Source organism: Vidua macroura, chromosome 3, assembly GCF_024509145.1.
Source record: "Vidua macroura isolate BioBank_ID:100142 chromosome 3, ASM2450914v1, whole genome shotgun sequence".
In the NCBI taxonomy this organism is placed as follows: Eukaryota; Metazoa; Chordata; class Aves; order Passeriformes; family Viduidae; genus Vidua; species Vidua macroura.
In genome coordinates, this window is record NC_071573.1 from 39,602,010 (window position 1) to 39,617,360 (window position 15,351).

A 15,351-nucleotide genomic window follows, 5' to 3' on the forward strand; every position below is an offset into this window, starting at 1 on the left:
CTTCCATCCTACTTTTATTTTCATGGAAAGTGCAGAGCTAATAAGAGATTAATTTCAATTAGTCCCAATTACAGCTGTAATAAGCTCCATGCATTAGGTGGCTGGGTTTCATCAGTAAGCCACCGTGGCTGCTGTGGGGCCAGTGCTTGCCCTGCTCCCAGGCCCTCAGCAGCAGAAAGCCCTCCCAGAGCCCTGGCACAACTGTCAAGACTGAAGAATGATGTTTGTAAGAAATACAGCTGGAAGAAGCAGGGTGAGGAATAAGAGAAACTGAGATCACTGGAGGAAGACCTCTCCAGCTGGGCACTCTGCACAGCAGTAGAATGTGATGGGAAGAGCAAGGAGAGGGAACTGAAGCCAGAACAGGGGGAAAGGAGAAGGTGTCACATCTCTCCTAGGCCACATCTTCAGAAGTGCCTCCAGACCAACCTCATTGGTGGTGTGAATTTACCTTCTCTATGCATGAAGCCAGGCCAGGGCCTCATTAAGAGATGCAGCTCCACCTTGCAGCCAAGGACAGCAGCAATAACAAAGTGAAGATGAACATCCCATGACTTCAGCACTGCTGCTGGAGCAGGTGCACTCATGCCAAGGCAGGTGAGACAACATGATTGTGCCATTTGCTGCAGAGTGACTGATCCTCCTGGCACTGTGCATCCCAGCCAGCGGCTGCTCCCAGGCAGAACCCTGCGCAGGGGCACTGGAGCACATTCCAGCACTGGGCACACAGGGAGTTACATGAAGGACTAGCAGCAGCAAACAGGGAAAGCTAACACCCTCATCTGTCTATGCAAAGTCAGCTGCTGTACCAGCTGGACTATGTGGGCAGGGCTGGTACCAGCTGGAGGACAGGTGGAGCTGGACTGCTCCAGAGGCCAGGAAGCTGGCCGAGAAACACTGCCATGTTTATGAACCCCTGTGCTGATCACAGCAAGACCTGGAGGATGATAAAGGAATTCCCAACATTTTTAGAACTTCCTTAAAGGACTGCCAAGCAGGTGTGAACCTTGCACCACACCAAAACACTGCCAATTCTCATTACACTCCACAAACAAGGCAGGTAAAACACATCTTCAGAAAAGTCCTACTCTTGCACTCTGCCAACAGGAATTCCCCACAAAGACAGCTTTCCTGCTCTGAACTGTCCTGACTCAGAGCTAGCAGGAACTGACATTTCATGATCTCACTGAGTCTCTGGTCCCTGATTTTCTAGTTCAAAGTTGACTCAGAAACCTGGATGGTCCCAGGTATTTTCCACAGCACACATACAGTGGATGAACTAGTGAACATACAAACAGAGCACACACGACAAGGCTGAGGAAATACAGGGATGGCGCACATCGGCATAAATGTCTGATTTTAAGGGTTAAAAAGTACCAGGGACTTGCAGTTCTATGTGAAAATCTGCCAGTGATGCAACTGAATACAATGCTGACAGACACTTCCTAATTTAGGCTTATTTTCTTTGTGTTATGCCACAAATCTAGATTTTTTTTCTATACAGTAGAAAACCACATCCACTAATTAAATTATTATTTCACTGGTGAATTAATGACTCCAGACAGATTTGCATTTGGGACTCATTTGGTTTTCTATAATAACTGCAGATAATTAATCTATCTCAAACCTTTCTTTCTCAGCTAAATATGCTGGGTATCAAAAATAACAAAAAAATTCTAAATTAATCTGGAAAACAAAGCAGATGAACAGCAGATGAAAGACTGTTAGAATTCATCAGGCACCAATTATACCAGGGAATAAAGGAAATAATAAGCCTAGGAAACATTTCTGTAAGTGCATGTGCTAATGAAGCCCCTTACCTCTGGAGCTGATGAGGTTTTCCTCCAGCCAGAGTGCTGCCTCCAAGCAGTCCTGAGCGTCATTGAGAGTGAAGTGATTGGAAGGGACTTTCTCCATGTATCTCTGTGGCCATGGACTCGTGACTTCACTGATATCTGCTCCCAAGGGAGCCAAGGCCTGAAGAAATGAGTCAGTGAGTGGATATGAAACAGACCTTGGAGATGTTAAAACACAATAACACTCTCACTTTGGCTACCCAAGGACTGCTGTTCTGGCACATCCCAGCTCTTTGTCACAGCAGTAGCAAACACACCCATGGTCACAGGGAACATGGATCCCATTGATCTGAGTGTGCATGTGTGCAGGTGTTCCCTATTTCCTGTGGGATGTGGGTGACCACTTCAAACAGCACTGCCAATGCAAGTGCACAGGGCAAATGCCAGGGACTGCACAGCAAACAGCAGAAATGTCCCAACACATGGCGGGGGATCTCAGCAGCTCTCTGAATAACAGATCACTTTTAACAGCTCTGCCTCCACCTTTTGTCAGCAAAAATCAACCTTCTACAATGACAGATTTTGTCCCAGAGAAAGGGATCAAAACCTGCTTGATAGCTCAAATGTGAAGATTCAGTAATACATTCACTGTGTAATGCTGCTTTACAATAACAAACTCAGTTTGAGCTGTACAAAGCAAAAAGGGAATCTTGTCTCTGACTTCCTCAGCACCACTGAGCTACGTCCTGAACCCTGTTCTCACTGCCAGCCAGATCAACTGAAATACTGCTGGGTCATATAAAACCAGGCAAGACACTAAAAGATCTTACTCAACAAGTAAATCTCTAAATCATAACACACAATGTTTTACTAAGCATTAATTTGACTGCTTACCAAATAAGAAGCAACTTACAAAAAGGATGGACTAGAGCTCTGTGTAATAAAACAGAAGCCACTAATTTCTTCTTATCCTTTTGTATAGCTTGAAAGTGAGAATAGATTATAATGATGGAATTTCTTCTAAAAGGCAGATAAAACCTGCCTTTTCTCTTGCTATCTTTGGCTTTCTCTCCCATTGTAGTTACTTGCCATAAATTATTTTGCAAGTCAGAGTTACCTCCAAACACCTTTTCCCAGGAGCACTTTTCCAGCCCACACTTCAGCTTTTGTTTCATCCCTACTGAGCAGTGCCCATGGCCTGCTGTTTAAGTGTGCCTCTGCTCTGAGAAGGGATCACAGACCACACAGCCTGCTGCACACAGGTGGCCAGACACCACTCTGGAACATGGTACAGCACTGCAAAGCTGCAGACATTGCTCACATCCATCTCCTGATTTTAAAAGCAAAATGCCTTGCTCATAACTCCTACCCCAAAACACCCAGGTAAGGCAAAACCCTGCAACAAAGGGGCTGTACCAAGCTGCTCATTTGGTTATGGGGCCTGATGGCCTCATGGGGATACAGGAGCCAGAAGCCACCCTCCCAGGGAGTCTGCCCAGGAGTCCTGTGGGGCTGGAGCTCAACTTGATTCCACATCTTACGTGCAGCTAAGGGTCTGCTTCAATCTCACTGGAAACTCAGCTGTGTGCTACAACACCAAGCAGCACCATGGATGTGCCTAGGTGTGGTTATCACGTGAGATGAGCAATTAATTTGATAAGGAATTCTCTCAGTTTCCAAAACTAGGTCAAATGGCGTTAAGACCAGCTGGAGTTAAGTCTCCTGTGGCTGGGACCACATGTCATTTGAGCCTGCTCCTTAGCAGGTTTAATGGTTATGATGGCAAAAACACCAGCAGCTTTGCCTCCTGCCCAACCCTGAGCAGTAAATTGCTGGTGGGACCCTCCTCTCCTCCAGCTTCAGCAGCAGCACCGACACAGCCCTACAACTTGCTGCACTACAGGGCTGCAAGCTGCTGGTGCTACCCTTGCTAAGGCAGCTCTGCCTAATTTCAGGCACACCACTCACTGTAGAAAACCTAGGAATACTCTGCTGGTTCACTCTGCACACAGCTCACCTGGTAGCTCTGTCCTGTGCACAAAACCAGGTAGTCGTACGGCACTTTCTTCTCCTTGGAAACAACAACGTATTTGGCACTGCGGTTTATGCCCGTCATTTTACCAACCACAACATTAACCCAGGAACAAAGTGACATCTGTGCATAATCTTCATCATCAAAACAGTGGCTGTGAAGAAAAAATATCTGTAAGTGACATTTCGGCAGCTGACAGCAGGCATTAATTAGACATCTGGTGAGCTCAGCCCAGGCCCCCAGTGGTTCCACCTGCTCCCTTGCTGTGAGTTTTCTGCAGTCGATGGTAAAAGATTAGGCATTAGGAAATACTCAGTTACAAATTGACAGCTTTCTACTGAACCCAAACAAGGTCTTCCAGCACTGGGCCTTACAATCACGTAATTTAAGAACAAAATCAGAAATCTATGCTTTACTCTGCTTTTCCTTTGCAGGCTGATGCGAGGTAGAAGCTTTTGAACCTGCAAAGAAAATAATTCAACAGTACAATTCTTTCTCCAAGACAAGACTTCTTTATTGAGCTTTTCCTCAACTTTCCTTCCTTTGCTATTCAACGTCACCAGTCAAAGCTAAGGTGAGACACAAATGCAGGGAATGCACCCTACCATTTTAGCATCTGTATTCCAAATTATTAGTCCAAAAACTTTAAAAATAAATAGAAAGCTAGGAAAATGGTTGTCAGAGCTAGAAGTAAAATGCAGAGATCTCAAGTCTCCTATTGGTGACCCTTTTCCAAAAGAACTTTTCCACAATGCAAGAATGAAAAATACTGAAAGCACACTAAACTGGTCCTGAGTAGTGCACTCCAGGATGTTCTGGGTGTACATGGAGCACACATCACAAGCAACATGCTCTGACAGTGTGAATTCCATATCAGTACCCTAAAAATCATATGTTGGCTTTGACAGTCTCAGACAAAACACCCCATGTTTTAGGGGTGTTACAGCCTGTTCCACAGAAAAAGCATTGGATATCCCTATGCGTGAGAGAAGTATAAAAGATCTGGAAGCTGCTATTTAAAAAAGCCGATTTTAAAGCAAAATCCAAATGGAACAAAACCTCTTTTAATGCCTCAACAATGAAAATTACAATTATTTCCAAAGGCTCGGAGTGTGCCCCCACCGAGGATGTCCAACCAAGTAAATACCAAGACACTTATTACTGCATTTGTACCACACTCTCTGCTTAGTAATAGCCTTCAGCAAAGACAAAGATTCCTGAAGATAAAATACTTCCATACAGATGTGCAACAGACCCATCACTATGAAACATGAGAAGAACATTCCCAACTAGGTTCATAATGACCCCTGAATGCCATTGAGCCTGGCAATGGCCCACCATGGAAATGCACAAGAGGTTGCTGGCCACTGTGCAGATCCAGCTGGGCTCAACTCCATCCCTCCCCAGTACTGAAAACCTGCACCAGGCAGAGCCTGTTCAGTTAGGTTCTTTCAGTAGAACTGGACAAATCCATTTATAGCTTTGTAGAGCAGTAAACCCACAGGATCTAGCGAAAAAGAATGCAACAGGTTTAAAACATGTAAAAAAAAAAAAAAAAAAAAAGAATGGCTGGTGTCATATATGTATCTGGTTTGTGAGACCAGAGCAGCACTGCAAGAAGAAACATTGTGAACAAACTATGTGAAAGAAGCTGAGTCTCACCCTTGCCAGGACCTCAGGAGGGGAATGGCCAGTACAGAGACCCTGGGCTTCACCCAGGCTATCAGCTCAATCACCACAGAAAATACACGGGCCATTTAGAGGCCTGCAAACTTCACTTTCTATAATTCACTTCAGTGATGAAAAATATTCCACTTTCTCCCACAAGCCTCACAGTGATTAAACAGAAGGGGTTGGGCCCATGCTCAAGCATTTGATGCTTTTCTGTGGCACCAGCAGCTGCAGCAGAGAGTGCAGGCAGAGACCAGCACTGACAGCTGCTCTTTTGCCATTAATACCAGGACACACATCCCAACACAGAGCTCCTGGTTCCATGTTAACCATTGCTACCAAACTCCCAAAACTGGCATTCAGCATGCCACAGGAACAAATACAGTTGATTTCATAACCTGGGGAATTTTAGGATTGAATTGCCAGGTTTTCTGTGATGCTCTGCATCCTCTGTACTCACAGATACCAGAGGAAAAAAATAAGGGAAGAAAAACACTGACAATTCTGAACTGTAGTAATGCAGAAATCTGTAAATAAAATGGACATTAAGGAAGAGGAAAGTTTTCAAAAGCACCTCTATAATTGAGGTGCACAGCTCCCAGGACACTAACACTCCCAAATCACAGGGATGCTTTTAGAAATCATACCCTGCAGAGTTCAATTTTCACTCTAAATCTGCTTTTAGATTTTAACAGCTAAATCTGTTGAGGTGGTTCTGAACTGCAACTCTCTATCAGGAATGATGCTTAGTACAACTCTTTTCTCCAGTGAACTTAGGGAAGAGACTATGTGCATTTATGTGAGAATATAATTCCTTCATTTGCTAGATTTGCACTTGAACACACCTCTTTCTACAGTACAAAAAGTAATACATGCAACTATTTTTACAAAATGTCTTGTCAGGGCAAAATTCCAAATGAGATCAGATGGTTTTAAACAGGTTCCCACTACATTATTTTCACATCTTTGTAGAGATTCCATTTGTAAGGTTCAGCAAGCAGACAAAGAGCTGCTTTTAAAGTCATTTAAAGAACCAGCCCTTTAGTGCACTGCAGCTCATGGAGGAAAAGATTTGGTAAAATACAATGTAAAGCCTCCAAAGAGTCACATGCCAAATCTAAATAACTTATACTAAGTTCATTCCCCAAGTATACAGAATAACTAATCCATTTTAATTCTATGCTTCTCAGTGTTCAAAACAATCATGTTCAAGTCCACAGCGATGATTTAGTCCAAAATAAAACCCAAAAATACTGTATTTAAATGAGAATTATGTATTATGAACTTTTAAAGAGGTAAGATTTTATCTAACTAAATGGAAGCTATTATATTTATTGGTAAACAAGGAAGCCTGAAAAGTGTTTGACAGTCTCTAGACAAGGCTCTTCCACCATTTCCCTTCAGCTGTACACAGCCCTGGTCTGGGACAGTGCTGTGGCTGAGAATGGGGACAGACTGCCATAGCCCAGCGACTGGCACTCACAGCCCATGAGCAGCAGAACTGATGCAGAACAGTTCTGCCAACCTGATCAACAGCAACAATTCCCCCCGTACCCAGCAAAATCCCCACCATCACTGGTGGGCTCTGCCTCCCCCCACACACTGCCCAAAGTCAGTCCCTGTCACATTACCAATATTAATTCTTGTACATTCTTTGGTTCAGCATTATTTAGAACAAAACTTATGGAAACTAAAAACCAAACAACATTTAAAAAGCAAGCAGCCATCTTGTGCCATTTGTCTTCAGCCTCGAGATTTAAACAATTTAAAAAGCCTCAGAAAGCAGGGCCCACTGTCCAGGTATAACACAGTGGATTGCTCTCCTGAAGTTACTGCTTTGGCACTATTATCCTACTCATAATTCTATCCAACTCCTCTTGTAGGTGAGTGCATGCTGGATAGACAGACTGGAGTATTTTGGGGCTCTCTACGGATGTATCTAAAATTCAGGACAAGTTCACAAGAATTACAGTGTGTTATGTTTTCTGCAGGAGATATGGAAGTGTTTAGACATGAAGTCAAACCTGTTAATTAAAAATCTTCTATACTTGGAGCTCTGTGGGTCTTTTCCTGGAAGGCCATGAATGGAAATCAAGGTCAGGTTGTTGAATTTCAGATGCGGCCTGTGGAAAGAAAAACAAACAGCCCCAGTTGGAAGAAATTCAAAGGAACAGTTTAGCTCAGAATTCCATGCTCAGGAGGATACAGAAAGCAATTCCTTTACAGAGGGTCAAAGTGTTTCACATTTCCCAGATGCAGGTGTTTCTGGATACAAAGAGAAGAACAATTTCCACCACAGTTTCAGTAACGCAGGGGTAAGGAGGGGGACAAGTCTGACAGTATGTTGAACTAAATGTGATCTGACATTTGAAAACAAGTAAACATGATGAGTGATTAAGCCTTCTAATCTTCAAGGCTTTCTGTAAGTTAAGGATGGACTGATGCAAATGGTACAAAGGAATCAGAATGTTTTTTATCAACCAATGTTAATTTGTTATTCATACATTTAAAAAATATATTCAAATAAAGTTAAAGGTCATACTTAAACCAAGGAATTTCAAGGTTATGGCTGCCCCTCTCAAAATGCATATTAATAGTTTAATTCTGGATTATGGATTATCTGTGGTAAATCTCCATGCATACTCAGGCCAAACACTAAGTAATAAATAACCTTAATGTAACAGAGTGCATATATTTATACAGATTATGGGCCTGATTCTCATTTAAATTAAGGTCACTCTGCAAAGGTGGATGTAAATAGAATTTGCTTTTCATTTATGGCCACCTTATGCTGTCTGAGTGATACAAAGTGGTCTTCATGTAAATGAGAGTGAGCCTGGTTCACAAAGCTGGAGGCAGAGTGTAAGAATGATACCATCTGCACACCAGGAACATCGCTCATGGGATGTGAACAACAACTACAGGAACTTCACACATCGACAGAGCACAGCTCCTTGGCATTTATTTACATGGGTTTAATTACATAAACACCCTACACATCCTCCCAACCTCATAGCAAGGAAATTTCATTTCAGTGTGGAGCTGAAGTCATCTGTACATGCTGCATGATCTCTTACCAACAGGTGCTCAAATCCAGGCACTACAGTAACATTACATTTAAATATTGTTAATATTTAGGATGGAAACCTTGTGAGCCAGCACCAGAAAAATGGCATAATCAAAGTTCTAGGCACTACTAATGTGCCTCTTTTGCATGACTGCACAATGATGCACTTTATTAATCTGGTCACATACCATTTTCCTCTGCAGATGCTCTACCTCTCTCAAGTCCACATGCAGGCATCCAGGATTTCCCCAGTCATATGGTATTTGTTCTCTTCTTCCTCACTGAGTGGGAGGCTTCAATCAGACCTTTCAGTCAGTACTATTTACAAACTAATGATTTACTTCTACCTCAGCGCTCCCATGGTATCCCCATATTAATTCATGTTTCCCACTCATTCATCTTGTAGGCATCAAAATGTCGATTAGCATCTTCTTGGATGAAATGAGATGAAACAAGTCACATCTTTGATTTCCCCTTTACAGTGAGAAAAAGCCAGGCACAAAGTATGGTGGCTGGCAGCTCCCCAAGGGCAGGGTGGTTCAGGGGCAGAGGTCCAGAGCTGCCGGGGCTGGTGCCTGTGCTCCGAGTGCAGCATGCTGCCCTCTGGCTCTGTGGAGCCACACAGCTCCATGCAAATAACGGCCCCATTTCCACACACAGAGGCAAATCGCTGCTGCTGCTAAGTGTCAGAATTTGGTCAGTGTTTAAGCATCAGCTGGTGGTACTTGTGCAAATTATCAGAATCTTTAAATAAGTAACAAATGTCGTATCTTGTGTTACAAAGGCCTGGCTCCAGACACATAGCTGGCACATGTGACCCTAGGATTTAAAAAACATTTACATACACACAGGCACTTAAAGACAAGCCTGAGCACTAGAGGGGAGCTGCGGCTCCTGCTGGCACTGGCAGAGTCACCATTTGGTGACAGGTGGGGGATTTTGCGCTTTATTATTTCTAGGCTAACAAAAGGATGGCTCATTTACTACAGCTTTGGACTCCTTACTGGTGCCTAAAAGCTCTTAATTGAAGAATAACGAAGGCCCTGGACATGGGCAGTGGTGTCAGGACAGGGACTGACTTAGATGCTGCTAAAAAATTTAACAATGAAACAGGGCAAAGTGGAGGTTCCCATTTGATGAAAAAGTCTTCAAGTGAAGAGTCTGAACTAGTGCAACGTTAAGCAACTGCACCTGCATTTTAGAAGCAAATAATTCCAGCAGGGATTCATGTTGCTGTGGATACAGAGTGAAGAACAGCTCAAAGATACTGGTAAAGCAGGGAGAGATTAGAGTATCTAGGTAAATAAGTAAAAGGTGTTAGGTTTCAGTGCACATCTCTAGAGGACAGCTACAAAAAGAATCCAGAACACCCTTGTTCTCAAAATAAAACAGGGTTACCAATCTACTGAGCATAATCAAAAGGATACAAAGAAAACTTTTAGTACAGTTTTTACATATATCCTGGTGTTTTTGAATGTGTTAGAATATTCCTTGCTCATTTTTCTGGATTTTTTGCCTGATGTCTATCTGTTTGTTTTTGGGTTTTTTTTGTTTTTTTTTTCCTTCTGTGTGTGGCATAATGATGGAAGCTTAAATGGTGGAAACTGCCTGAGCAAATAATTTAATTACTTGCTTCCATTTAACCCCTCATTATCACAAGTCAAACCATTTGTGTTACAAAAATAAAGTGCAGCAAAATAGTCTCCATGAATCTGAGATTTCGATTTATTTGAAACCTTGCATTTTAAAAGATTATTTTCCCAGTTTTCAATAAAAATTAAAGAAATGACAGAAGATAATACTTTATCTGACTCCTAAATTTGGTAACTATGTGAACTGCTCTCCTGTGTACATAATCTTTAAACAATATCTGAAATTATAACCTATCCAAAAGTAAAGTCCTAATGACACTGGATCCTCAGCTTCACTTCAGCAGAGCTCTTAAAAATAGCAGCTCGAGATCATTCTGAAAATGGAAAAAAAAAATCTGATTTCAGCACTAAACACTGAAAAGTAAGATGTAATAAAGTCTTACATTAGCAAAACTCTGAAATCAGAAAAATCTCTGTCCTGAAACAAAAAATGAACACTAAATTTTTGCAGGGAGGAAGGAGCCCAGAAGCAGAGATGATCGTAAGAGTCCCAACAGACTTGTGGTCACAGCACAGGAACTCAGCATGTCCAGGTGTCACTCTCACTGTACAAGGCAGATGGAGACAGTTCTCCTTTTCCCCACAAATGTAATAATTTATCTAAAGCAGGACTTTTTTTTAAGGAAACATTTCAAGAACACAGCAGTCAGGATGCGACTTGGAGAAGACACTTCTCCAAAAAGAAAAGGTATTCTAACAGATTTCCCAGCTCCACACCAAACTCCAGCTGGAAGTGCCCAGCTTAACATAGGTTGCCCATACGAATAACTAGAAACAAAACCCGCTCACTCAAGTTGTCCCTCTAGGATAAACATGTTACTCAGTACTATAGCCTTGCTTGGAGCCCCTCCCCAAGCAATGTGTTCCCATGATGTCTCTACACTGAATTCCTTTGCCAGCCCCAGCATTTTCCTTTCCCTCTGCTGCCTCTGCCTCCCCAGCCAGCCATACTTAGCTGCAGCAGCAGAAGGGTTTGTTTTTTGTATCAACACCTACCAAAAGCACCTTTTCTCAAGAACCTACTCTGAGGGCATCAATTACAGCCCCCAGAGCAGGATTCCAGATTCACTGCTGACCAACAGATTTCCATTTCCAAGATATCCCTCTTCAATTACCAGTAAACAAATATTAGCCAGTCTCCCTTGGATTTACCTTAGGAAAAAGTGTTAAGATTGTGACTGAATTTGCTCAACAAAAGAAGGGATAACAGCATAGTGTTTACTGGGACACTTGTCAATGCAAGGGTCAAGGAGGGGCTTTCCACACAACCTGGCCCATGAAAACTCTTCCTCTCTCAGCAAAATATTTCATCATGCTCCAGTTGCTTCCTCCTGGTATTAAAACAACAGGGTCCCTTCAAAAACTTCTGTTTTGATGAAACAATGCTTTTTTTTTTTTTTTTTTTTTTTCAGAAACTTCCTGCCAGGTTTATTGGTAATTTTATCAGATGCTGTCATCCTAAGAAGAGCAACCACTAAGCCTAGGCCATGAAAGCCACCACTGTCACCATTTTTGACATCTTAGCAAGAATCCATTAGAGAGCTAAAGAACATTTCCTTCACCTTTTGACTAATACCCTTCAAGGATGCTTGGGAATGCTTCTCTCTCCACCACTGGTGAACTTGGTGGTTCACTACTTAGTAGCAATTACATCAGCAAGTTATCAACATTATTCTCATACTCAATCCAAATATGTCTACTAGAAAGCAAATTAACTCTATGCCAGCCAAACCCAGGGCATCCTGTCTTAGAAGCTGTTTCTCTCCAGTTAAATCTGGATTCTCCTGCTAGGTCTACTCCTCTCACTCTTCCCCCTTCAAGTGATTAGCCTTAGATTTCTTTCTCTGTGGTTATTTTACTGTGTATTTTACTGTATATTGCTTGTCTCTCATCCTCTGTCCTGATCCTTTTCCTAGACAATACAAATAAAAACACCAGCAACTCTGACTCTGTTGCCTTCCAATTCCTTTACTAATTCCTAGTTTTTTAGTTGACTTTACATCAGTCAGCAATCTTGATTTCTCACTGAACATTACCAAACATGTCTTTTCCCAGTTTCTTCTTTTGATCTCCCATCCACCTTATAGCTCTGAAACACCTCAGCCCCCTCCTGTGGCTTCACTGCTTTTATCCCTTCCAGTCACCTCTCACTTCCCAGAAACTAGTTTTGCTTACAAAAACTAGAGCATCCACATAAGATTTGCAGCATTTTCACAATCTAGGTTACTAAAACCAACATGGCAAAGTTCCTACAGTATGAATTGTTCTGAAACAGGGCAGGGAAAACTAAAGAGCTCTTTTCCTTGCCCACTCAAAACACACAGCTAACTCAGACCCATCCATATCCTTCCACAGCTGACAGCATTCACAAGGGCAGCTGTTGCATCCTGGGGTTCGGGTTTAGATTAGGGGTTGTTAATTTATGTTAGATAGCCAAATTTCGTAATCCCGTGCACCCCCCGTGTTTCCCCTCCCTGCGGTTGTTTGCTCCTAGCTGCGTGCTATTGGAGCTTACCCCAGTCACTCCGGCAGACACCCCCCATCCTTGCCAGAGAGTTCCCTGCAAATCTCCCTGATGCCGCATCCCCCCTATCCCTGGGACCCAGGAACCGCCCCGGCACTGTCTTGGTTGGTCGCTGTTGTGGCGTCACCGCCAGGGCAGCTGTCCCTATTGGACGGGAGCCCGAGGATCCTCTCGCCCCGCCCCTCCATAAAATCCTACCCCATTTTCTCTCATGCGAGTGCTGGGGGCGGTTGCCTCTTTCCATCTAACCGTGCCACGTGACCAATAAACCGTTCCTGCCAAGCACGGAGTAAATGGACAAATTCCAGGCAGCCTTGCCATCCCAAATCTTAGCTTTGAGTCTGACCTAATCAAAACATTACCCAACCACTGCTTCAGTGAGAGCGCTTCCTTCCTAAAATTACAATTTCCATTCTACAAGTGTTCCAGCATTTCATTTTCTTCAAAAATGGAAATTATTTTTCTAGATAGAAAATGAGAGATATCTGATGATAGCCTTGGTAGTTACAGTCTCTCGCTGTTTCCTTGCAGATTCCAAACCACAGCTGAGAGACATCAACACCATTTCCCACAAAGGTACTATAAATTGGGCAGTAAAACTAAAGTGTGGTAGAAACTTCATAGCTTTGCCCACTGCTGTACGAGTGCTTCAGTAACAGACATTGCAGATTCCAGCTTGCTAATAGGACATTTTCAATATTATTGGCCAATATTATTGTTTAAAACTAAGGTGGTGGGGTTTGTATGGCTGTATACTAGACTCCAATTTTCCAAACTATTGCAGAGAAGATAAGTTTTCTGACTTCATGATGAGGCCTGGTGCAAATCTGGCAATGCTGCCTTCAGAGTGGGCACCCTCGAAACGTTCCCAGATGCCACCAGGCAGACAGCCCTTAAACTTGGAAGGGCTGACGTTTAACCACATGTGCTCCTCCTGCCAGCAGGAGAACACAAAACTCATCAAAATTGCACATTCTGAGGCACTCCCACAGTGCCAGGTCCTCACGACATAAGGCTGGCAGCCCAGGAAGGACAAGGACACAGATGGCAGAGGAATCAGCTAGGCCAAAACTCCTGATCCCAAACATGCATCTTTCAATTATTGACCTCCACATCTCAGCACCCTCACTCTGGCCCTCAGAGTACACACACACAAACAGGAATCAAATCCACGCTAATCACTAGTGGGAAGGATCACGCTTTCTCCACTGCAGCAGCCTGCCCAGTCTGCTGTACTTCCAGGCCAACCCTCAGGCAGCCTGGAGACTGCTCTGGAGAGCTCAGCCCTGCGCCTTCTCCACAGCTCTGGGAACAAACTTCAAACCAATGAACAGAAGAGAAAGTGGTGACATCTCCTCCATAGCTTTAGCAGAGAGCTAGAGAACCTCGGTGCAGTGCCTGCACTTGGAATGCTGCTGTATTTGTTCTGACCTGGATCAATCAGAGGTACCAGGTTACCAGGCTCAGAGCTGTCGATGCCCTGCTGAGTCACCAGGAGATGATGGATGCAGCCCAGCATTCTATAAAAACCCTTGTGACTCATTCCCATTTTCAGCAGGCTTTTTATAAGAAAACTACTATTTCCAAGATCAGCTTTACCATTCACCAAGAAGTTAGGAGTATTCAAATATAAATAGTAACAAGAAAAAAAATCTACAAATACTTACAAATTTCAAATGTGAACAAACAGTTTGGACTCAGAGAAGTGTTTGCATACGTTCAAAGGGCAAGTATTTCAAGTTGAAATAATCTTATTTAAAACTGCAGACAGTCTCAAAAGCAAGATTGTAACTATAAAATAAGCCCTATTGATGCTAATTAAGTCTCATTTTCTGGCAGAGGTTGTTGGAAAGACTGATCCTGACCCACATCCTCTCCCCTGTTTATGTCTTGTATCAGTCACTGCTAGCGTTCATTGTGATGACGACTGGGTGACAAGGCCAGCTCTGACCCATCTGATTTATCTCTGTCGCAACTTGAGCTCTGCTCACCAGAAGTGATGGAAGGCAACAATGACTTAGGGATGTGGCCCAGTGACACTGAGCACATGGCCTGGGCTCGCCTTGCCTCTGAAGGGAAGGCAGAAGGAAGCACATGTGTGTCAGCTCATGTGGCAAAGACAGATAGGACAAAACAGGGGTCATCACTAATGCATTCATTGCATGTTAGCTCTGTGATCAGCAAGTAAGCACTAACTATTTAATTAGTCAACTAATTAGTGGCAGACAACATGGAAGGCTTCAGATGTTCCCAGACAAATGCAAAGATAAAAAGCCTAATTAACGATCAAGCATTTTCAAGCTAACTACAGCCAAACAGGCTAGATGTGTGGGATATTGTGTGCCCCAGTGCTGCCAGATAACCGGCTCTGACAGGAACCCTGTTCAAACCCCACCACCTCAGAGCTGATCCTGGGTACCCTGAGCTCCCAGCAGGAGACACTGTCTTGCAGTAAAAAACTCAGGCTTGCTGTGCTGGATTCCAATTCTACTTTGAGAAAAAAAATCCAGGCCTTTGACAAAAACTTATTTAACTCTATCTGGTTCTTAAATGCAATAATTATTTTCATGCACCCATAGGGAGAAGGAAATAGATTTCATGACAATTTC

The 15,351-nt window shown here is 43.2% G+C and overlaps 1 protein-coding gene across 6 annotated transcripts in view; it reads right to left on the reverse strand.

Annotated features, from left to right (window-relative positions):
- The window catches only part of CFAP61 (cilia and flagella associated protein 61), a 91,993-nt gene that overhangs the window by 31,219 nt on the left and 45,423 nt on the right, over positions 1 to 15,351 (reverse strand). For all 6 annotated transcript variants that reach the window (XM_053973934.1, XM_053973935.1, XM_053973931.1 and 3 more), the window contains 3 exons: positions 7,524 to 7,622; positions 3,814 to 3,982; positions 1,821 to 1,977 (listed from right to left, as the gene is read on the reverse strand). In XM_053973934.1, the coding sequence (XP_053829909.1) occupies positions 1,821 to 1,977; positions 3,814 to 3,982; positions 7,524 to 7,622 (425 nt within the window). The remainder of the gene's footprint in view (positions 1 to 1,820; positions 1,978 to 3,813; positions 3,983 to 7,523; positions 7,623 to 15,351) is intronic.